The sequence below is a fragment of the Equus asinus genome, chromosome 14 (genome assembly GCF_041296235.1).
Source record: "Equus asinus isolate D_3611 breed Donkey chromosome 14, EquAss-T2T_v2, whole genome shotgun sequence".
Classification (NCBI taxonomy): Eukaryota; Metazoa; Chordata; class Mammalia; order Perissodactyla; family Equidae; genus Equus; species Equus asinus.
The window spans coordinates 11,435,982-11,459,775 of record NC_091803.1 but is presented as its reverse complement, the minus strand read 5'-3'; the positions used below and the strand labels follow the sequence as shown (position 1 = coordinate 11,459,775).

Below are 23,794 nucleotides of genomic sequence, written 5' to 3'. Positions count from 1 at the left end.
TAGGAATGGAGGCCGCCTGCAGTGGAGAGGGACTGAGGCATTTAGAATGCCGAGGGCATGTTTTGCCTTCCATTTTTCTGCAGAGCTGAAGGCACTGGAGAAGGCAGGACTGTTCGAGAAGATCCCGCCAAACTCCCTACGTTGCGATTTGGCCACTTTCCCTGGAGTTCTCTGGCCATCAGAACATGATTTAATTATTTTAACTTTTGTAAATCATACCAGGCATTTTTAGTTTTAAATTGAGTCAGGAGAGGGGCCTTGAGACTTTAGGTGAATGAGAGATTGCTAGGGTTGTGCGTTAGAAAGTTTTAAAGGTTTTGGGTTTGCATAATGGATGCTATTTCTGAAACTGATTGAACCACCGATCTTTCAAGTCATCTCTTGATTCCATTGGTTTCTGCGGCTTGACAAGCTCCTCTATAACTGTTTTGGGAATTTCAGTCTGAAATTATAATTCACTAAGGGAGCTTTTCAGCCCATCTTGCCATTAATTAAAAGCAAGCGCTTGATTTTTTTTTTCTTAACACTCACTAGTTAGGGTTGCCTGCCTTTACTTTTTTTTTCAATCTTTATTTAAGAATGTGTAAAGCATATTTACAGGGAAACAAAGCAACACATCAATTAGGCGATACTTTTTTGGTTGTGAATGATAGAAATTGAGCTTAAATTATTATAAATGAAAAAAGATGCTTTATTGGCTTATGTAATTAGGAAGTCTGTGGGGTAAGTGGCTTCAGGAAAAGCTGAATCCAGGGGCTTGAGTGATTTGACAAGGTCTCTGTCTCTTTCCATTCTTTGCCGGGTTTGTCTCTACCTTGCCTCATTCTCAGATAGGTTATCTCACTACATTTTAGGCAAGATGGTAAGCAGGAACCAGATACAAACATTATATGTTTATTTAATTCTTTTGGAAGTAATATATATTTTTTAAATTGAGAGGTTTATACTTTCCCCCAAATTACAGAATTGTTAAACCTCATTATGGAAGTCTCTCGTGTATTGTTTTCCTTCTGCATTGTGTTGAATTGTAAATGCTATTAAAAATTCCAGAAATATAAAATTTTCTAAATTTTATAGTCTCTTTTCTTGGTCTCTTGAAAATTTGCAGCTAGCTCTATTCACGTAAAAATACCCTCAACCAAAAGCAGTAGTAAACCATAGAGAAGGAAATAACTTCTCCATTAAAAGACAGACGGCTCCACCACAAAGGCCCATATGAAATGACCACACATTCTAGCAAAGCTGAGTTCCCGAAGGCCAAGAAGATTCCATGATGGATTGCCTCTAAAGGAGAAGCGTAGACCCATATTTTCATGAGTACAGTTTTGCTGATCTAAAGATGTCTGGGCACACTGAACAAAGTACTTTACTTATAAATGTAAGTTCACATTTGTGATGTCTGATCACTGAGATACTTAATAATGAGGCTACATGAAACTTAGGGTAGATAAGTGATTTGGAAAAAACTTTTCTTAAGAGCTTCTGCAAGAAATTCCTGGAGATGCCTTTTGTCCAGGTTGGGTCATGTGCTCCTTCCTAAAGCTGTCGTTGCGTAGTACCCTCATCGGGCCTGGCTGATGTAGCCACCCCTTTGGCCTGGAGTGGTGGGGGGAGTAAGCAACCAGGGCTAGTCCCATTGAGACCATAGGGAATAGTTTCCCCATGAAGATGAGGTGTTCAAGGGTTCTGTTGCTAGAAGAAGTGGGGACCAGTCTAGCCACATGTTTATTAAACCTATAAAGATCTACTTTGGACAGGTGTATGAGCTCTCTGAGTATTTTAACCCAGAAAGAGGGACAAAGGGTTAATTTTGGGAGGTTCCATGCACTTGTTATTTTAGTTATTCATTCATTTATTTATTCATTAAACATGTATTGACTGTCAACTTTGTGCTGGGGCAGACATGAATCAGTCATGGCCGGTGATCTGAAAGAGCCTGCAGAGTGGAGAAACGGACAAGTGAATGGTTACCTCACAGAGTAATAAAAGTCCTGACACAGTGGGGTTTATTCCAGGAATGGAAGGATGGTTCAATCTTAGGAAATCTAATAATTTGACTTATAATTTGACTTATTCTTAATACGGGTAAATGAGAAAAATTCTGTGAATTATTTGATGGATGCTAAAACGCATGTGATTAAATTAGCACCTATTTCTAATTTTTAGAACACCTCCTAATAAAATGGGATCTTACCCAAAGCCAGCATCATCTTTTTTTTTTTATTAATGTTATGATAGATTACAACCTAGTGAGATTTCAGTTGTACATTATTGTTAGTCATGTTGTGGGTACACCTCTTCCCCCTTTGTGCCCTCCCCCCACCCCCCCTTTTCCCTGGTAACCACCGATCAGATCTACTTGTCAATATGTTAACTTCCACCTATGAGTGGAGTCATATAGAGTTCGTCTAAGCCAGCATCATCTTTAATGGTGTAATACTAGAAACATTCCCATTAAATCCAGAGCAAGACTAGAATGCCCATTATCATCACTATTATTTACCATTGCTCAGTAATTAATAGATGATGCAGTTAGATACAAAAAAGAATAAGAAAGGGGGAGGTAGAATTATCGCCATTTGCCAGTAATTTCATTTCTTTTGGAAAATCTAAGATAAACAATCCCCCCATGAATCTATTAGAAACAATAATAGGGTTCATTAAGGACACTGATGAGGAAATACTATGCAAAATCTGTAGTTTTCCTATATGCCTACCCCAACCGTTTTGGGAATATAATGAGAGAAAATATTCTATTTATAGAACCAGCCAATCAAACAGAATAACTTGAAATATATTTAGCAAAAGTTGCAAGGGACTTGTAAGAACCAAATTTTAGTACTTTATGGAGGGGCATCAAAGAAAGGAGTAAATGGAAAGTGACCTCTTTCTCTTGGCTAGCATGTCTTTTTTCCATCCCTCCCCCCTCCCCCTCCCTCCCTCCCTCCCTCTCATCCTGTTCCTGGTTCTTCCCTTCTCCCTCCCCACTCCCTCCCCCCTCCCTCCCTCCTCCCTCCCTCTCATCTTGTCCCTGGCTCTTCCCTTCTCCCTCCCCCCTCCCTCCCTCCTCCCTCCCTCTCATCTTGTCCCTGTCTCTTCCCTCCTCCCTCCCCCCTCCCTCCTCCTTTGATTAGAGTTCTTTGCTGCTAAGTTGAGGGTGTGTTTGAGAGTGGTCTGAAAGTATTGGTTATATGAACGTGGCGAAAATGTTGTACTTCATGTATAGAATTCCCTTACTTTCCACATTACGGAGAGGATGGCAAGACAGCTGTTACTGTTTAGATTCATAAACAGTGGGGTGGGTGCTGATTGTTTTCTATCCCAAATTCAGGGGTGGTAGGACTGTGCCAAGATGTGGATTAATAGTTGAATTGGTGTAAATCAGTAAATTTAGATGCACTCCTGTTGTTGCAAAGCAAAAGTCCAGTCAGGGACAAGTGATGGTTATTTTCAACGGGACAGGGAGATGACGGTGTGGATGGGAAAGAATAATGGTGGCGGTGGTAGTGACAGCAGTGGTGATAGACACATATTGTATTCCTGTACGTGCGCCAGTCTCTGCTCCAAGCAGTGGAGTCATTCAGTCTTCAGAGGACCTGGCGAGATAGGCGCTGTGATTTTACAGGCGAGGGAGCGGAGGCACAGAGAGGTCAAGTAACTTGCTTGAAATGTGGAGTTGGGATTCAGACCCAGGTGTTTGGCCACAAACATGCAGCATTTCCTTTTATTTGTTTCAAATCTCTTTCCCACTGGAGGTGGTGTCTTCCAGCATCACAGGAGTGAATAATCTGCTGGCGTTCCCTTCTAGGAGCTTGTGATTTTCTGCATGCAGATGGACTGCTTGCCTACCAGATGGGCTAATTGAGGCGGTCTGGACCCAACAGCAAACTGTGGCAGTGGCTTCCATTCTGGGACCAGGCTCATTCCCACTGTTCCCTTCTCCTGAAATACTCGGCCCCAGATCCTTAAACTACCCTCAGCTCCTTATCAGTCCTTCAGGTGTCGGCTCAAATTTCAGCTCCTGGAAGATACCTCTCCCAGTTACCTAATTTAAAGACCCTTTTCCACGTCTGAGCTTGTGATGCTGTTTTATTTTCTTCAGACCATTTGCTACTTTCCAAAATCATGCTACTTACTTACTACTTCCTCACCAGAAGGCAGATTACATGAGAGTGGGGTCTTGTCCACCTCGTTCCTTGCCGGTGCCCAGAACAGTGCTTAGCACCCAGCAGGCACTCCGTCATGGTAGTTTATTAATCACTAATTCTGAATCAATGAATTAATGAATGGAAGGAGGGCCTGCTGTGTGCTAACTTTTCTTGCAAAACTCCAGGCTTCTGAAAAGAAATGACACTCACGTTTCTTGGGAACTCTGGCTAAGAATTGTTGTCAGCTCTTTCACGTACTATTTTTGCAAGACTATTTTGGGTACAAGAAAGAGAAACCCACTCAAACAAACCATGTGGGCTCAACAGTCTCCCACAAGCTGCCTACCGCACAGGACATCACCTCCTTTATTCCTCAGGACATCACCTCCTTTATTCCTCACTGCAGCCTCATGAAGTCGAGACTTTCTTATCCCAGTGTTACACAGAAAGTGAATGTGACCTGGAAGGGCGGGCAGGAGTCCCAGGGTCACACAGCAGGCTGGCACAAGCCAGGTGTCTTCACTGTAACGTGGCTTTTGGTTCCTGGCCTTTGTTGCTGATGCTGCCAAAGTTTTAGAAGAGTTCAATTGCTCCCGATAGACCATTATGCTCTAAGAGTGGATTATGTTTCTCTAAATGCGTTATCGAAATTACATAGTTGGCATTTAACAATCAAAACATTACGCTGAAGTCCGTGTTTGATATGTCACTCACTGTAGGTACAGGGGCACCCTTCCCGGTGCCTCCTGGCTGAGCCTTCTGCAGGGGGCTGGAGGGTTGGGTGTCGCTGGAGCTGAGGAAGTATTTGAGCCTAACTGCCTGAGCGCCTGTGTCACAGGGCAGTTGGACTGTTTAGAGCCATGTTGTGTTTTGAAAGAAAAAGCTGAACCTGAAGTCAGAATTAAGGCTTTGAGTCTGAGTTCTGTGTCTACCTTGCCTTGTGCACATAGATAAGTGTTCAACCTTTGAGCTTTTGTTTTCTTATCTCTCAAACGGGAGTACCAGTCTCTAATAATTCCGTGGTACTTTTGCAAGGATAGAATGATGATGCTGTGCTGGGATCTGCTTTGTCTACGTCTGTTAGTTTTTATTAATCCATGCACGTTTTCATGAATTCCCCCAGGTAACTGGTTTTCTGGAATATTGCCCTCCAGGGAGTACCTGAAATACAGGACGAGCATTCTTATCATAAAGTTAGATTAAGAAGTTTAATTTACAGAAACTATTACACACCATGGATATCAAACATCGTGAGGGCAGACTGCATAAAGATCCCGGAATTCTGGAGAACCTCTGTCTGCATCACTCTTTCACCCAGCTCAGGACCACTGATGCGTCATTCTTTTGTGCTGAAAACGTACAGAGCGGTGGGGTTTCTCATGTATGCCTCCAAAAAGAAATTCTTATTTTAAACAGTGCAAGATGTATTTTAGATCCTGTCTATCTTTCCATTGTCTGTGGCCGTGGGTCCTCTGATTCTCTCAGAAGGAGGACGGATGCAGGAACCGTGCATTGCACAATTTTCAGGACAGATTTCATTTCCAATGCTCACGTTCGCCATAGGCTCACTTAGATTTCTTATTGGTACCTTTACTTTTGAGTTGGAGGGTACCATCTATGTAAGAACACGTACATACCACGGTTAGAGCAATCCTACCTTCCCTTCAGTTTGCAGAAATCTCAGCTGTCTAGCAAAAAGGCATATGCAAATTGTGTTTTATTTTCAATGGCTAAAGATTGGAAACCGCCTCAGTATATATCAGTATGAGACTGGTTAAATAAATTATGGCATGTCCACAGAAGGGCTGCAATGCAGTGTTCAAAGAATGGGACAGCACTGTGCTGATAGACATGAAGCGATCTCCGGGGTCCACTGTGGATGACAAAACCAGGGCGCAGAGCAGAGAGTGGTGTAAATCCTTTACACCGTGAACTTCTCTTTTTAAAAAATCATATGAGTGTATTTCTTCAATTGAAAATAGGTAATGGAGGGGCCGGCTCCGTGGCCGACTGGTTAAATTCCTGTGCTCCGCTTCAGCAGCCCGGGTTTTCGCCAGTGTGGATCCCGGGCGCAGACACGGCACCGTTGATCAAGCCATGCTGAGACGGTGTCGCACGTAGCAGGACTAGAGGGACCTACAGCTAGAATATACAACTATGTACTGGGGGTCTTTGGGGAGAGGAAGAAGAGAAAAAACAAGATTGGCAACAGATGTCAGCTCGGGTGCCAAGCTTTAGGAAAAAAAAGTAAAAAAATAAAAATAGGTAATGGAAAAGAGTGAGGATTTGTAAGCGTCTAAGATATTTTAGCAAAAACGTCCACCAGGAAAACTCAGTTGTCTAATGTTGATACTGTGTTGGTTTTGCTTGAGAATTGCGCGCTGAGCTCTCCCAGGGTGGAGGGAACCCTTGGGGATCAAATAGGCACTTGGAAAGAGTTCACCTCTGAGAATGTCCACTTCCGCCCTGTCTACACCTAGGGAGAACCTGCGTCATTCAGTCATACTTAACCCATTTAGAGGCAGCCTCTTTAAAGCTGAGTTATGCCAGTCGGTACATCTCATGACTAGAATTATGATTGGCTTCTAGGGTTGCTGATCATTCAAGTGTTTTATGGAAGACTAAAACTGGGGAGAAACACATGCACACTCTCACACACCCGTGCACGCACTTTAAAATGATAAAGTCAGTATTTATGACTTCAACATTATGGACCTCGTGGAAGAGCCGGGGTGGGCTTGAAGAGAGGGGGTTTGGCTCAGCGTGGAGACCCTGAAAATGTGTATTAGACACTTCACAGCACTTGTCACCTGTATTTAATCCTACTCTTCTATTCTGATTGGATTTTCAGTAGGTTTATGTTCAGGTTTTAGCGTCATTCTGACCCAGGCTCAAATCTCAGATCTGCTAAATCCTAACTCTGTGACCTTGGGCTAATTGCTTGGCTTCTCTGAACTTTATTTTGTGATCTTGCAAAGTAGTGTAATACCTTTGCTATAAGGCTGTTGATTGGGTTAAGGGAGATAAATTATATAAAGTGCCTAGCCTCATGGCAGCCCCTGGTAGATACTGATTAATTGATAAGTGTGTCTCGTTATGATGATGTTCTGGGAAGAGAGGCCTTCTGTTAGGAAGGTGTTAGTGGGAATTAAAGAAGATCTCTGCAAGGCTGAGAGGGCCAGAGCAACAACACTTTCAAGAACAAGGAATCAGAGACCCAGTGGGGGAAGCAGCTGTACAAACCAAGATTCCAGAAGAATTTCTCACATCTGTTTCTCAGTAATGATAATTAAATTTAAAATCCTTGAAATGTCCTATGGAGTTTGGGAGGGCATCAAGGAAGAATCTGGAGAGATGGGGCCCCACTGAGGAGCCAGGCTGGGAGCAGCAAATCAAGGAATTCAGTGGCGACAATAGGAGTTCCTTTCTGGGATCTCCCTGAAAAAGTATCGGGACACAGTACTTGGAAAATGAACCCATACATCTAATGGTGTGAAAATCCTGTGGTTTCTTTTATTGGGCACAACTTCTGTACGTATGCATATCAGCCCTCCCAAATCCCAGGCTTCCTATACACTTCATAGCACACCTGCCTCATTCTGATCCAGGAGATGCAGAAGGCATGGAACACATTCAGCTTCCCTCATGGTGCCAGGAGTCCCATCCCATCCTCGTTTGATGAGGTGTAGTTCGGTTTAACACCACCACCCGGGCAGACAGGGAAGCGATAGAGAGGAAGTTCCTTTCTGGGATTTCAAACCCAAAGACAGATTTCCAAGTACAAATTAGGGATATCTCGTATTGTAAGAGACTTGAGGCTTCAGATTCTCACTCATCTCCTTTCCCTTCCTGTTGTCATGGGGACTTCTTTTCCCTGAGTGATTACATCTTGCACTTTTTGTATTGCTTCGGGACCATCGAGTCTCACGTGGGACATTTTTCACCGCTCGTGGTGTAATACACAGAGGTAATTTCTTTCAAATGATCTTTGCTTGAAGTGGTTTTCAATGAATTCAGAAGAGTAAGAGAATGAATGGAGGACCGACTTTCGAGCCTCGGGTCCAGGCATGGAGCATCGCCCCTCAGCCTTGCCAGAGTGTTAAATGTGGGCTGTTCAGTTGCACTGATGGCACAGAAATAGACAGCTATCCATTTTATTCTCTTGTTTGACCATGAAAGAAAACATTATGTAATGCTATAATCTGTTTAAGTCTCTTCCAGATCACTTTTGAATGTTTTGTTTTATTTCTGAAATGGAATGTTGGGATGTTTTCATCAGAAGGGAATAGCTATTATTTCTCAAAGGTGGAGGTTAGTTGTTGCACTGGGGAAACGGTTAGACAAAGCAATCTCGAGGACAGCGTGGAGAAGTCTAAAATTATGCCCTGTGTGTTGCACAGGCAGCCTCTAATAGTTATCTATTTTCAGTGTTTTTCAAGGCTCTTGCATACATGGTGTTTTCTTTCCTCTTGTTACTTTGAGCTCAAACAGTGAGAAATTTGACACTAGAACACTTTCTTGGGTTCTTTGCTTCTTGTTTCATTTTATTCCTATTCTTTCCTTTCCCTCTCTTCCTCTTTCCTTCTTCCTGTTCCCCCTTCATCCCTCCCTCCCTCCCTTTCCCCTCCTCCATTCCTCTCAGGATGGGGCCTCCAAAACCAGCTTCAGGTTCAATAATTCACTAGAAGGACTCACAGAACTCAGAAAGGCTGTTATAGTTATGGTTTATTACAGTGAAAGGATACACACTAAAATCAGCAAAGGAAAAGGACACGCTGGCCAGAGGCCAGGAGAAACCAGACCTGAGCTTCCAGTTGTGCCATCCCAGTGGACTGGCACAGACAGTGCTAATTCTCCCAGCAGTGGTGTGTGACAAACGTGCTGAGTGTTGCCAATCAGGGAAGCTCTCTGAGGCTTGGAGTCCAGGAATTGTGTTGAAGGTCACTTGTGTAGGCCTGGAGTGCCCACATGACTGACCTTAGCCACTCGGACTCCAGGTCCTCCACCCTCCAGAGGTCAAGCTGATATGGGCTGGCCCAGGGTCCCAGGAAAACAGAAACAGCTTCTCATTGTCAAACACATTGTTTGCATAAACTATTTGGTGCGGTCCAGTGTCCCAGTATACAGAGACACTCTTATCAGGCAGCATATTCCAAGGGCTCAGAGGTTATCTTCCAGCACATGGTCAAGGGCCAGTCCTTTCTTTGGAATGTGCAGGGTTTGGGCACCCCACGCCTGCTGAGCAGACCCTTTAACGTGTGCTGCCATCTCAACACGACTCGAGGTCAGGCAAGTCCAAGCTGCTGGGAACGTAAAGATGCTTCCTTGTATTATATGCAAATCTGAGAACTTCCTTGGGACTAATAGAAGATTTACTCTTCTCTCTTGGCCGTCCCACAGTGAGTAAACAATGTTTTTAGGACCTACTTTGGAGGGAGAAACCTTTTCATAATGTTTCAAAGGAGCAGGGAGTGTAATCATTTTGCTGCACTTCCAATCGGCCTCTCCTGATCCAAGATTGGGATAGAGAAAGGTCACAGAATCCTTAAGCGATGTGACTAGAGATGGCCTGCCTTCTCTTGGAATCCAGGGAACATTTCAGTCACAGCAACTGGATCAGGCTTTCTGTTTTTCAAACTTATGTCTTTCAAACAAATATTGTAGTTTCCCCCCTCCTTTGGTCTTCCTCTCACTCCTCTCCCTGCCCTCCCAAACCCTGGGGACCAGGTGAGCATCAGGAAAAATTGCCAAGTGGGCCGCGCTTTTTGGAGGCGCTTTACTTCGGCTACCTTTTTACATTGTATGAGTCCTTTCGACACATGTCTGCTCAAATCAATTGATATTCTCATCCCGACCGACTCATTTGATGAGCCACATTGATATGCCATTTCTTAGGCTGACCCTTGTAACTCTGCCACCAAACCATAGGAAATGCATGATTATTTTCATGCTAACAAGCCCCGGAGAGCAACAGGTGTTTCCTTTTCTAGCTTTTCACAGTGACACCCATTGACCTTCAGCTGACATTCTGGGTGTCACAAAGGATGGTCAGAACCTGGGTGATCCCATGGAGCTCTTGACACCCTGAAGAAGCCTCAAGAAATCGCTTTGCCAATAGTCTTGTGCAGTCTCAACCGATCTAACAATAACAACAACAAAACCTCAAAGGCACCCCCCTGCTTGAGTGGGATCAGTTAGATTTCTGGAGGGAGGCAGTGTAGCTGGGTTATCAGAAGCCGTGTGTTTTAATTGTTGGTCTTGCTCCTGCTCCTTTCTAGCTGTGAGACCTTGGGCCTGTCATCTACCCTCTCAGGCTTTCCGTTTTCTCATCAGTGACACGAGGGTAGCAATAGTAGCTACTTCCTGGCATAGTGATGCTGATTAGGAGGATAGAGCATGTAAGGCTGTTAGCAAGGTGGTTAGCACACGGTAAACAGCCATACAATGGCAGCGTTATTGTTGGCAACATTCGTAGTAATAATAAAAGTAATACATTCTGATGCAGCCATGGATCACCACACCTACCTTGTAAATTTATGGGTGAAAGGTGCCTTCCCAATAGATGGTCTCTGAGATCCATCCCATGTAGGGAATTTCTAGAACCTTCTACCTCGGCTTCCTCTTCCTCTAGGATATGGGGAAATGGAGACAGTGGATGACGTTTTTTAGAGTTTATCAAGATGGAAGCACTGCATCTTATTATTAAAAAAAAAAATGGTGATGTGAGATACACTTTTTTTATCTTTGGTTATTCTTCTTCTTATTTTTGAGGAAGATTAGCCCCGAGCAAACATCTGCCACCAAGCCTCCTCTTTTTGCTGAGGAAGATTGGCGCTGAGCTAACATCCGTGTCCGCCTTCCTCTACTTTATATGTGGGATGCCTGCCACCGCAGGGCCTGGCAAACGGTGTGTAGGTCTGTGCCTGGGATCCGAGCTGGTGAGCCCCAGGCTGCCGAAGCAGAATGTGCGAACTTAACCTCTGTGCCACTGGGCTGGCCCCTCTTTGGTTATTATTTAACTGAGTAATCTTGACTCTCTCCATCCTGAACCTGGGTTCAGATAACTGGACTTGTTGGATAGTCTCCTCATCAAGCATCTTGGTGCAGGGTGACAGGGGAGTCACCTGTGTAGTGAACAGGTGAGGGCAGCAGTCTGCGTGTGAGTTAGGCTGGGCTCTTTGAGCTCAGAAGCACTGGGCAGTGGTGTGTAATGGGTTCTTGCAGGTTGCCTAAGTTCTAATCCTAGCTTGGCTGCTTACTGGCTGTGTGACCTTGGACAAATTACTTAACCTTTCTGTGCCTCAGTTTCCTCTTTTTTGAAATCTAGATACTCATAGTACATATCTCATAGGGTTACTCTGAAGATTGAATGGGTTAAACAAATGTACTGTGCTTAGAATGATAGCTGGCATGTATAATAAATGCTACATGGATGGTAGATGGTATTATTAAGTGTGTGAAGATTAAGTTCACTCCTACAAAGAAATGTGCTCTCTCTCAAAATTTTTTAAACCGTGGCTCTCTTGGTATGTCTTTATAGATGTTTATTTACTAAAAGAAAAGACATAGGGCCATGTAATCATAAATGGCAGCCGACGTATGGTGCTGGTGCAGGACTACGATGGGACTGTGGCTGCTGGGAGATTTGGGGCCTCACCCAAAGCCACAGCCCTGATTCCTTTCTAGCCCATTGCTGCCCTTTGCACTGTGGTCTCAGTGTTGTCAGAGCTTATGTCTTGCAAGAGAAACCAGAGATATGAATTTTTCTATGAAATCTCCCAGGTCTTTTTTTTTTTTTTTTTTTTGGTGCAGAAGATTAGCCCTGAGCTACCAGCTGTGCCAGTCCTCCTCAATTTTGTATGTGATTCGCTGCCTCGGCATGGCTGATGATTGGTGTAGGTCTGTGCCCAGGATCCAAACCTGTGAACCTGGGCCACTGAAGTGGACTGTGTGGAACTTTAATCACTGTGCCCTGGAAGTGGCCCCCTCCCCGTTTTTTAGATTGTTACAAATGTATAAAATCAGAGGATAGGCCAAAGAAACCCATCTGTGCAGGATTCCCAGCCAGGTCTCAGAGGCCTACCTCCTCATTTGTTGGAATGAGGACCCAGGCCCTCAGAGGGGCACAGCATGACTGTGAGCATGTAGGCTTGGGGGAGAGCGAGGACTGGAAACCAGGCCCCTAACTCCCAAGCCCAGGGCTGCTTGCCATACAACCATTTACTCAACACATGCGGATTGTGTGCTTCTGTTCCCGGCACTGTATGAGGTACCAGGGTACGGCGGGGCCCAGGAAAGACATAACTCTGCCCTCTGAAGGAATTTACAGTATGGTGGAGCACTCGGCCAGAAGCGAGCGAACCATCCCAGGCCTTTCTGGTTTCCCTAGGAGGCCGCAGCGAGTGTCACGAGCAGACCTGCGTGATCAGGACAGGTGAGGTAGTGAGTTGAGGTGGCCTTTCCTGTGTGACACAGATGTATACCAACAGAAGTCTTTGAGAGAGAGAGAGAGAGAGTGCTAGAAGCTGAAGGGGTCACCTGATGGTGGGGATTTCAGGCTTTGTTATGGGCGGGTGAGGGGGCCAATGGCTACTTTGGCCCAGTGGAATTTTCTTGCGCGTCTTACATCATTGCCACTGGGACACCCACGCCAGGCTATGGAGGGCTGACCCTACCAAGAGCCTGTCTACAATGCAGTGTGCTTTGCGGATTCTGAACGAGCCGTTGGTTTAGAAAACCCTCAGCAGAGTATTGCAATGAGTGCACTCCCGATGTCCGTGCACTGAAGAACTTGGCCACCAGCCCCTTGAGCTCTTGCAGAAGAAGTCTCATTCCAAGCCTAGGTAAAAAGCCAGCATGCTCCACCTGCCCCAACATTTAGGCCATCAGCATTATAGGACATAGTAGTCTATAGTGTTTAGATTAAGTCAGGACTCTGTCTGTTGCAAGTGACATCCCCTTTACCCAGAAAGGAATTTATTTCCTCAACTAAGTGAAAAACCAACATTGTCCAGAGGTTTAAGGCCAAGCTGCACCCAGAGCCTCAAAACCATCAGTGTTCCATCTCTCTCCAGTTCTTTGCTGTGCTCTCTGTTGGCTTCATTCTCAGGCAGGTGTCCCTTACGTGTGGCTGCCAATAGTTCCAGGCTTACTTCGCAATGGCCTGCTCACAGCAGAGGAAAGGGAACGCTTCTTTCCCAGTAGACTCAGTGGACGTTCCAAGACTGATTCTCATTGGCCCCAGTTGGGCTGCATCCCACAGACCTGGGTCTCCTGCCGCCCCTGGAGCTAGCGTGAAGGCGGCCTGCCCCAAACAACACAGACTAAGAAGAGGGAGGGATGTCCCCAAAGGAAAACTGGGGTACTAATTACTACAAGATGGAAGAATAAAAGTTAGGCAGAGAGGCTCTGATGGGTCAAAGTCTCTGCCTAAGATCTTGGACCAGTTTAATTTCCTTAGTCACTAAGTTCAACTTCGCAGTGCTTCTCACAAAGGCCCCTCCATCTCTCCTAGTCTAGGCTTTCATCCCTTTGTGCCTCGGAGTTGTCTCCAGATAGGCCTCCACATGGTGTCTGAGCAGAAGTCAAAAGATATTTTCCAAGGCTGTCATGGTCACGGTTCTCCAGAGAAACAGAAACAATAGGAGACAGAGAGAGAAAGCTAGTGACTGATTATAAGGAATTGGCTCATGTGATTATGGAGGCCAGGAAGTCCCACAGGCTGCCATCTGCAAGCTGGAGAACCAGGAAAGCTGATGGCATAGTTCATTCTGAGCTTGAAGGCCCAAGAACCGGGAGTGCTGCGGTCCGAGGGCAGGAGAAGATGGATGTCCCAGCTCAAGCAGAGAGAGTAAATTTGCCCTTCCTCCATCTTTTTGTTCTATTCAAGCCTTCAACGGATTGGATGACGCCCACCCACACTGGTGAGGGCAGATCTTCTCTACTCACTCTACTGATTCAAATGCTCCTCTCTTCTGGAAACACCATCACAGACACACCCAGCACTGTTGTACCAGCTATCTGGGCATCCCTTAGCCCAGTCGAGTTGACCCCTAAAATTAACCATCGCAAAGGCATAGTAAGGGAGCTAACTGGAGCGGTGGTCCAGAACAGTGTTAGAAGAGCATGTCGTTGAGGATGTGACCACTCTTGGTCATAATGTCCTTACAGAATGACCTTGGCTCTTTAAATGTTGCGTATGATTCATTTGAAGGGAGAAAAGAAACTGTGCTATGTGAAGTCGCTTATTAACATGTATGAGGTAGAATTCATCATATGAATTTTGAGGATGTTGCTGTGAGATTACTTGCTGTACTGCACATGTGAGATTCCTAGCACTCACTGGATACTCAGTAAGTGTTCTCAGATTGCCTTGAATCTAGACAGAGCACTCTTGTTTGTGTGATCACTAGGAATAAAGCATTGCCAATTAAACCATAACAATCATTTTGCATTTAGAATTTTCACATTTTGCATTTATTGGAAGAGCCTTGCTATGCTTGGACATTATCTTCTATCACTCTTGTGATTCATGTATTGGAAAAAGTAAATGCAATTATTAGTTGGTTCATGTATTCCTCAAATTTCCTTCTTGGCGTTCGACTCTCTAAGTCACCCCCAGGTTGCAGTGTCCTTCCCTGGCATGCTCTTCATAGTACTGTTCATAGTTCCATCAAGGCCATTCCTCTTGCAGCATTTTTTGCAGAGTGCTCATTATGGTCCCCGGGATTTTCTTCCAGGCTGTTACTGGTTTTGGTGCACAGGCCCAGGCAGTAATAATATGTCATGATGACCATGAGACACATTTTTATTTCAGACAGGTTGAAATGTGAATAAAAATATCCATTGGAGATTGATGAAATATGGTATCTTGCTCACTTTTCTCTGCTCTCCCATCTTTACTAATAGCAGCACCAGGGCAGCACACCTTATATTGCTCACTGAATTGTATGCCCTTTCCTGATATGTGCAGAAAGTGTGTGGGTAACTGTGCCTTCTGTCCTCTGCTCATTGTGTCTCCTCCAGAAAGTCTTCCCGGCGGGCAGCATGCAAAGTCAGTGTACAACAGCTAAGCCTTTATGACTGTCAACTCAGCTCTCCCTCTTTCCCCATCACTCATTGTGTGCCAGACACACTGGCTGTCTCTCTCTGTTAATTGAAAAGCCCACGCTCCGTTCTAACTCAGGGTCATTGTCTTTGTTCTCTCCTTCATCAGTGGTTCTCAACAGGGGCAGTTGTGGCCCTTCCTCTTGGGAAGTGAGTGGGAGCATTTTCAGCTGCCCCAGTGACTACAGAGGGGACCTTCCATAGAGATAGGTGGGTGGGGTCAAGAGATACCGAATGTCCTGCAACGCTCAGCACAGACCCACATAAGAAAAAAACCCCACTCCATACGCCAATAGCACCCCCTTCAAGAAAACCTGCACCTCCGTGGCTCTTGCCCTTAGCTTTGCCTGGCTCTCTCCCCCTTGTCACTCACTCACAGCATGAATGGTCTCCTCTGGAAGTGTTCAGAGCACAGCCTGCATCCACAGGCTGCATCCCTGCTTCCTGCAGCCCTGGTCTCTTTCTATCATGCCACTTCGTTTATTACTGTTGTACACTTGCCACTGCCTGAAGTCACCTTGTTTATCTGCTTACTTCATTATCGTTTGTTTGTGTCCTTCCACTAGTGCATATACTACCAGAGAGCAAGGATCTTGCCTGTTTTGTCTACTGCTGTATCCTCAGCATCCAGGAAAGAACCTTGCACTTGATAAATATTTATTGAATAAATGAATGAACAAATGAAGACTTAGAATTGTCTGCTAGTTATCTGAAGCCTCCAATTAGACAGCAGCTATTTGCATCTGCCCACTTTCCCTGTCTCCTCTTTAGTGAGTGACATGCTTAAAAAAAACACGGAGCAAGCCACTCAAAAGACTCACCAATAGTTGGCTGTCATAGTGACTGCGATTCCTGTTCTTGTTTTCCAAGGAACTGTTGACATTGCTCATCATTGTCAAAGTGAATTGGCTGGGTGATGTCTTAAGCTGAATGTTTCCTGAAAAGAAGCAAGACTCTCTGGACATGCCTGTCTATTTGGGATGGCAATACATGGGGGAGATTATGATGTTGGTTATTGAGAGATGTCCTTTCCACTTAAGCTTTCTTTGAGAATCCCAGTGCAGGTTCACAGACCTTTAGATTACAGGGGAACAATGTATTCCAGCTTTGGCATCTTTCTGTAGTTGAAGTGATTAAAGTAATGGTATCTCTTCAAGGCTTCCTCCGGAAAGATAGAGATGAGACTCAGGAGAGGCTGTTTAGCCAGTGCTCAGGGCTCACTCTAAGCAAAGGACACGTTTCCGTCTGTTCCCTTAATATAAATATTTGCCTGCTCTGAACAGGTCCAGTCTCTTAGATGGAATGAGCCTCAAAGATGGAATGAGCCTTAGGTTCCAGGTGACTCCTTTGACGGACGGTGAATGAACTTGTTCAAGGTGGGACAAGTAGTTAGAAGCAGAGCCATGATTAGCAACCAGGTATTCTGGTTGTGGCTCCTTTCATGTAGAAGAGTCTTAGTGATTTTGTGGTGGCTGATTCAAACCATGCAAAATGAAAGGATGGTTAAACAATGATCACTCCTTTGTGGTAAGCACTTTCCATGCCATTTTCTCCCTCCATCCCAGCAAGCTATGAGGACACTACTATGTTACCCCTTATGTAGATGAGGAAACTGAGGCTCAGAGAGGGGGAATGACTTGCTCAAGGTCACACAGTGGCAGAGCCAGGGACTCACATATTCCCTGCCCTTCCAAACCTACATTCTTAATTGCTATAGTGGATGGGGTTTCCCCCTCCCACCATTATTTACTTTTTAATCGCTCTGTTTACCAAGATCCATGGAAAGAAAGAATGTATGAGTAAATATAGTTGAAAGATATGGTGAGAGTTTCTTATTACTAGATTTTTAGTTTCTGTCTCGAATCTGTCACTATTGCATTTTTGATTATACTATACGGTTTGTGTGTGTGCACACTTTACTTTTGCAAAAAGTGTTTGAATTGAAGAGATTTCTATTTTTGAATCATTTGTCTTCTTTCCTTCCCATGCAGGACTTTAGCAAATGTTGCAAAATTCATTATACACAGACATTTTTCCGTTCCATTTTGCATTTTAACATCAGAGATGGATCATAAATTGTTTTTTTTTATTACTTTAAATGATGTACTCCTCACTCTTTTTTGTTTTGTTTTGTTTTATTTCTATGTTAAGGAAAGCGTTTACCTTGCCAAGATTTGATTTTAAGTACTTGCACTGCATTTCCTTAAACGATGCATTCGAGAAAGAAGAGGAAAAAAAAGCAATGGGTCCAGATTGGTAGGACTCTATGTAGCCAAATAAAGTCCTCAGTCATAAAGAGCTCTTCTCAAGGACCTTGAGTGAACTTCAGACTCAATCAAGTTTTAAAAACAAAAGAGGCTATTATATCATCTTTGTGTGAAATCACAGTAAAATATGCTCTGCAGCTTCTAACGTCCTCTTGCCTATATTATTTCCTTTCGTTGATTCAGCTTCGTTCAGTGAGGTTCGTTTCTACTGTGAATGTGTCTGGCCCTGTACTAGGTATTGCCATGTGGGGGAAGCACGTTTCTTGCTCTCAAGGAATTTGTGTTGTTCTAGAGAGGCGTGGATACATAAAGAAGTGCGTGTTCTGATAGAGGTGTCTCTGAAGCATGGTGGTGATATATTGGCCATCACTCTCAGTGGCAAGTGACAGAAACCAACTAAAAGGAGAATTTATTTGCCTACATAACTGGAAAATCAGGAGGTTTGTGTAAATATTCAAATAGCTGCGTCTGAGTGTTCAGATGCTCCCCCTGCCCCCCAGTCAGTCCCTTGGCTCTTCTTTCCTTCATGTTGCTTCATTTGCGGACAACTTCTCTCATAGTGGCAAAGATGTTTCCAGCAGCTCTATGCATTCATCTTACTGGCTTAGGGACCCTGGGTGGTAAAGAGGAAGCATCTTTCCTAATAATTCTACAAAAAGTTTCAGCGTTGATTTGGATTGGACCCAGTTGGGTCTTATGTTCACCCTAAGCCAACCGTGGTGATCAGGAGAATAGGCTATGCTTATTGGCCAGGTCTGAAACGTGGGTAACCTTGGGTTCTGGGGAATAGGGTCAACCACACCAGGAAAACATGACAGAGCAGGGTGGCTCCCAGAGGAAAGTAGGGTGCTGTTAGAAGAATAAGGGGGAATGGAACCTGGGCAAGTAAAAGGAACAGAGGTCTGTCATGCTTTTCAGTCATTCAGCCTCTTGAAAGGCTCATGTACTATCTTCTGTAGCATTATGCTGTTTCCATGTTTATCAGCCACTGGGTTCTCTTTCTGCTCTCTGTGTGTACAGTGTGTGGTTCATGGTTTGAGCCTTAGCATCTGCCTTCCTTTGTCTCTGCTTTCTACCTTCTCAAATGGGAATGCTTCATGGCTTCAGTTGTCACATATGCAAAGGGTGGTTTCGAATTCTTCATCTCTAGCCTTGACCTTCCTGACAAAGATGTGCCTCTGAAATCTAACGCTTCTCTTGAACCACCTTCCAGTTGTGTTACAGTCACATCAAAGTTTACATGTCACAAACCCAGGATATCAACTGTTCCACAAAACCGGAATCCCAGTGAGCTTCCCCAAAGCCCCAGGTCATTGAAGGTACCAGAGAGGTCCACAGTTCCCAGTTGCCAGCTCAACATTCCAGACAGTTAACTCTTAAGATCTGCTCCAGTAATGGGGCAATCATGGGAAGCTTGCATGTTTCAGCGTGAAAGAGACAGTGTAGCTTTCTGGTGGTGAATGCATGGGCTCCGAGGGCCAGAACTCTTGTCTTTGAATCTTGACTTTGCACTCATCCTCTCCTCTGTGTGACCTCGGGCAAGTTATTTAACCTTTCTGTCCTAATTAGCTCATCCATAAAAATAGAGGTAATATTAGTAACTACTTAAGAGTGTTGTGTGAATCAAATGAATTATACATCTAAAGCACTCAGAATAGTGTTATCACATAATCCCTTTAAAAATGTTAGATGTTTATTTTGGGAGCAAGATGAGGTGTAAATCGATTAATCAATCAGTGTATCAGGGAAGTTGATATCCTGTAAGACAGCTCATTCTTTGGTTTGATGGGTCTTCTTGTACTACTGACTCCCTCTGACTCTCACATCCTGCTCCACTTTCTTCTTCTGTAGCTATGCAGAGTGTCTTATTGTTCTAGAACATGATGGCTTTGCGAATATTTCCCATCATCTGTATCATCCCATCTCAGTGTTCCCTTCTTCAGGTTAGGTAGTCTAAATTCTTTGGTTGACGTTTTCTACGCACTTGCCCACTCTCTCTGTTCCATCCTGGATCCCTTCAGTTTTGCCAGCATTCTTCTTCAAATGAAGTGTGCAGAAATGAATTCAATATTCTATCTATTGTCTGCAAAGCCTATTAGAAGGCTCATCTTCTCTGTTGTTTATACTCTACCTCCATTAATGTAATCTGACTTTGAATTGCCTTTCTTAAGTCAGCTACATCACAAAGTTGACCGATATTGAGTTCTGTCCCTAGGAGACATACTTTTTCCTTTGTTGAGATTTTGACAAAATGTCTTTTATGGTTGCATTTTTCAGTGGGTCTAGCCATTTGCCTGAAGTTTGGTTCTGCCACCCAGCACGCTGGATAAGCAACCAACTTGATGTGAAGTGCACGATTGATAAGCTGCAGATATGAGTTAGGATTAAGTTCAACTGCTGTATATATAGCAGAAACGTTCCAAATAACAGTGGCTTAAAATAGGATAGAAGTTTATTTTTCTTTTCAATAAAAGAAATCCAGAGTTAGGCTTGGTCTAACGTAGTCCGTAATTTCTCCATGCCATTAGGGACTCAGGCTCCTTTTAGCAGGTGTTTTTCCATCTTTAATATGTTGCCTCAGGGTTCAAGATGGCTTCTGGTATTCCAGCCATTGCATCCATATTCTAATTGAAGGAATAGAGAAGAGCCAAAGAAAGGCACATTCCTTCCTTTTAAAGGAGTTTTCCTTGAAATCTTGAAAAATGCTTCTCATTGACCAGGATTTAATCACCTGGCCATGTCTAGTTGCAAAAGAGGCTGGGAAATACAGTCTTTTGGCTGAGGAACTATGTACCCAGATAAAAATAAGGGTTCTGTTACTAAAGACGAAGGTGAGTTGGGCATTGTCAGTCTTGGCCACACATGTGTTGGTGATAACATTTTGAACAGGATCAGGCATTGGCTCATGCATTGCACAGCTAGAGGTCTTCCTGAGTATGGCTCTGAGTAGATGATCAGTCCATCAGCATTTCTGAAATGTTTGTTCTCAGACCATCTGTATCCGATTTGCTACAGATGCTTCTTGAGGATGCAGAATCCTGGGCCATGTCCTATATTTTTATACACATTAAATATTTGATTACTCCCTTTAAAATGGATTTTATCGAAGCATAATTTACATTCAATAAAATGCACAAAATTTAAGTGTGACATTGATGAGTTTAGATGAATGTATAGTCAAGTGCACCATCCAGATGTCCAGCACATGTCCATCATCCAAGAAGGTTCTTTTGTGCCCCTTACAGTCCCCTCCGCCACTGTGGCCCCAAGAAATACACTTTATGTCAGTTTATTTTTGCCTTGTGTAGAATTTTATATAAAAAGAGTCGTATAATATGTAGTCTTTTGTATACCATTAAAACTTGAGATTCACTAATCTGCATTTTTTTTGAGGACTGTTAGCCCTGAGCAAACACCCACCACCAACGCTCCTCTTTTTGCTGAGAAACGTTGGCCGTGAGCTAACATCTGTGCCCATCTTCCTCTCTTTTATGTGGGACCCCTGCCACACCATGGCTTGATAAGCAGTGCGTAGGTCCACGCCTGGGATCTGAACCAGCAAACCCTGGGTCACCGGAAGCAGAGCACATGAACTTAACTGCTATGCCACCAGACCAGCCCTTAATCTACATATTTTTGATAAAAATAAGCTCCGACTTGTCTTAACCATTGTTTCATTTGGTTTTAATTTCTTCATCTGGTTTCTGTAATATCATGGGACAATTTGTCAGATGTTATGTTTGGCAAATATTGAAACATAAATTATCCACTGCATACAGCCTTTCCCCTGCATTTTCCTCTGATTAAGTCACTTCTTCATTCCTCTTATCATGCATGAGTTGCTTATTACATAGGCTACATTGTTCAATGGACCTACCTTTTGATTCTAAGCTTACTGCATGTCTATTCCATTAGTCTGTGTGCTTCTTAAGGCCACTGCCTATTCTTTGCTCATTATCGAATCCCCAGTGCCTCTGACAATATCTGGTTTGGCCAGAGGAAAAGTATTTTCAAGTGACTTGAACACAGAATGTTGTTACAATTGTTATAATATGATGTAAAAGTGCTATAGGGCAGCAAAGGAATGCGGCTGAGGAAATTCAGAGAAGGACTTGTGGAGGTTGTCTTCTGGACCTTGAAGGAAATTTGCTAGGCAAAGAATGGGATTAGAGCATCTTGAATAAAGCAATCATTGTGCACAAAAACATGGAGATATGAGTGCACAGAAGTTACCTGAGGAGGAAGGAAGAGTTGCCAGTGATCAGAGCATGTGTCGTGTAGCAAGCAAGGATGGGATCAAGCTGTCAGTCAAAAGTTCATGTTAACCATCACAGTTAATCAGAACACAGTGATAGAAATTGATGGCTGGTGTGGAAAAATACTCTCTGCATCATGCCTTGACACTAGCATTACTCCTCTTTCCATAGCTTTCTGGCCAGTAGAGGCCGCGGACATGACGGTCACGTAGCCGAGAGTGCTATTTCCGAAGGCAGAGACATGGTTCATTTTCAGCACCATGGGTTGTGGACAGCACCTGTTGCATCCCTGAGCTGTTGCTGCCTTCTACAGCTCAAGACTTTTGGTTTGTCTCGATGCGGGACAGGCCTCTCAACCTGTGGTGGCAGAGCACCAATGCTTCAGAACCAAAAAATAACAAGTACCCTTACTGGCACAAGGGTAGGTATGGTCTTTGCGTTTCCTCATCTAATGCTCACAGCTCTTCTCGGGCAGATGTCATTTTGGCTTTTCTTTTAGAGGAGGGAAATGAGGTATAGAGAGATGAGATGAGTGGCAGATTCAGGACTCAAGCCTGGGTCTTCCTGACACCAATATCTGCACTCTTAGCCGCTACACTTGTCTTCCAGCGGGCACTAACAGACTCTTGTGGAAGCCTTCAGCCTCCTTCAGATGCTCGAGCACGGATACGTCCTCTGCAGAGAACCAGCATTACAGGTAATTTATAGTTGGAATCTGGCTAGGGCCAGCTCAGTAATACTGGGAATGATGGGAAGAGAGAGGCTTTTCCTAGCTAGCTCCCTCGTGAGTTTGAAAGGGCACGCTCAGATAACATGTCAGCTGGCAAGCAGGTGTGTGCATCTGAAACGTTCTAGCAGTTGCACCTGTGAAAGGGAAGTTAGTAGCATCCAGGAATTGTCTCTCTCTCTCACACACAAATAAAAGTCTTTGAAGCGCCGGTAGAAAAAAACCCTCAGCTACTTTCTCACTAATTTAATTTATAATTATACTTCCCTAATGGTTGTCTGGGAGTTGGTCGGTGGGAGCTCCATCTCCAAGTCTGTGGGAGAGATGTGTTGAGCTCTCCCCAGAGTCGCTGGTTCCTGGCTGTGCTTGGATGAGCATGCTCACATATGGCATAAGCATTTCTTTCTTAATGGTTGCATGCCACTCCTCCTCACTTTAAAATGAGCCCACCCTGTGCCCCATTAGCTGAAATTGACATGATGGTTATTTTCAATGCCATTTCTTTAAAGAACTCAGTCTCACTGTGCATTGCTAGCTTTCCCCCCTTGCTAAGCAGAATGAAGAACCCCTGGGAAAGTGTGGTGGCAGCTGTTTGGAAGCTGTGGAGCCCAGCTCCTGCCTTCCCACCTTCACATCTACAGCTCAGAGAGCATCACACGTTATACAGACATTAAAGCTTCCTCCCTCAATGCAGAATCTTCTGGAAATCTCAGAATCAAAAAGCTCCATGATAAAAATGCATGAAGTAATGTCCTTATTGGTAAACTTACATAGCCAGCTGAGATACTGCACATGATAATGCAATTTTCTATGCAAAAAGGGTTTATCTCCATCCAAATATTCTTCCAAATCATTATTCATTCTGGAGAAGTGATTGCTGTCCTAGGTTAACTGATTGAACTTTTGGAACCAAAGCTTATCTTACTGGCTATTGCCTGACTTCTCATAAATTGCCACTAGATTGGTAGGAATGAATATATGTACACTCCATTAGGAAATATTAAAGTTTTTTTTATACTGGTTTAGAATAAAAACAGGATTAAAAGGGGGCATTTCTGAGATTCAGTACAGCATGAAATTGAAATCTTTTTGGCGTATGAAATATACAATATGAATATTCTTCCCATTTTCTGATAGCTGAGGGGGTTAGGAAGAGCGGACAAACCACTCCCAAGTTCACCTGTAGATGCTGAAACTGCAGAAGTGGGAAAAACCCATTTTGGTATTCCCAAAGTCTATGTCTGTTAATCGTCAGATTCTGAAGCAACAACAACAATAATAACAATGAAA

At 43.9% G+C, this 23,794-nt stretch overlaps 1 protein-coding gene and 1 long non-coding RNA gene across 2 annotated transcripts in view; both read left to right on the top strand.

The window, feature by feature from the left end:
* LOC123282501 (heparan sulfate glucosamine 3-O-sulfotransferase 4-like) overlaps positions 1-23,794 on the top strand; it is a 135,256-nt gene that overhangs the window by 9,499 nt on the left and 101,963 nt on the right. Inside the window, 2 exon segments of the mRNA XM_070484274.1 lie at positions 21,949-22,198; positions 22,387-22,474. Of these exon segments, the coding sequence (XP_070340375.1) occupies positions 21,949-22,198; positions 22,387-22,474 (338 nt within the window).
* LOC123280073 (uncharacterized) overlaps positions 1-23,794 on the top strand; it is a 157,722-nt gene that overhangs the window by 66,730 nt on the left and 67,198 nt on the right. The gene's annotated exons all lie outside the window — the stretch shown is intronic.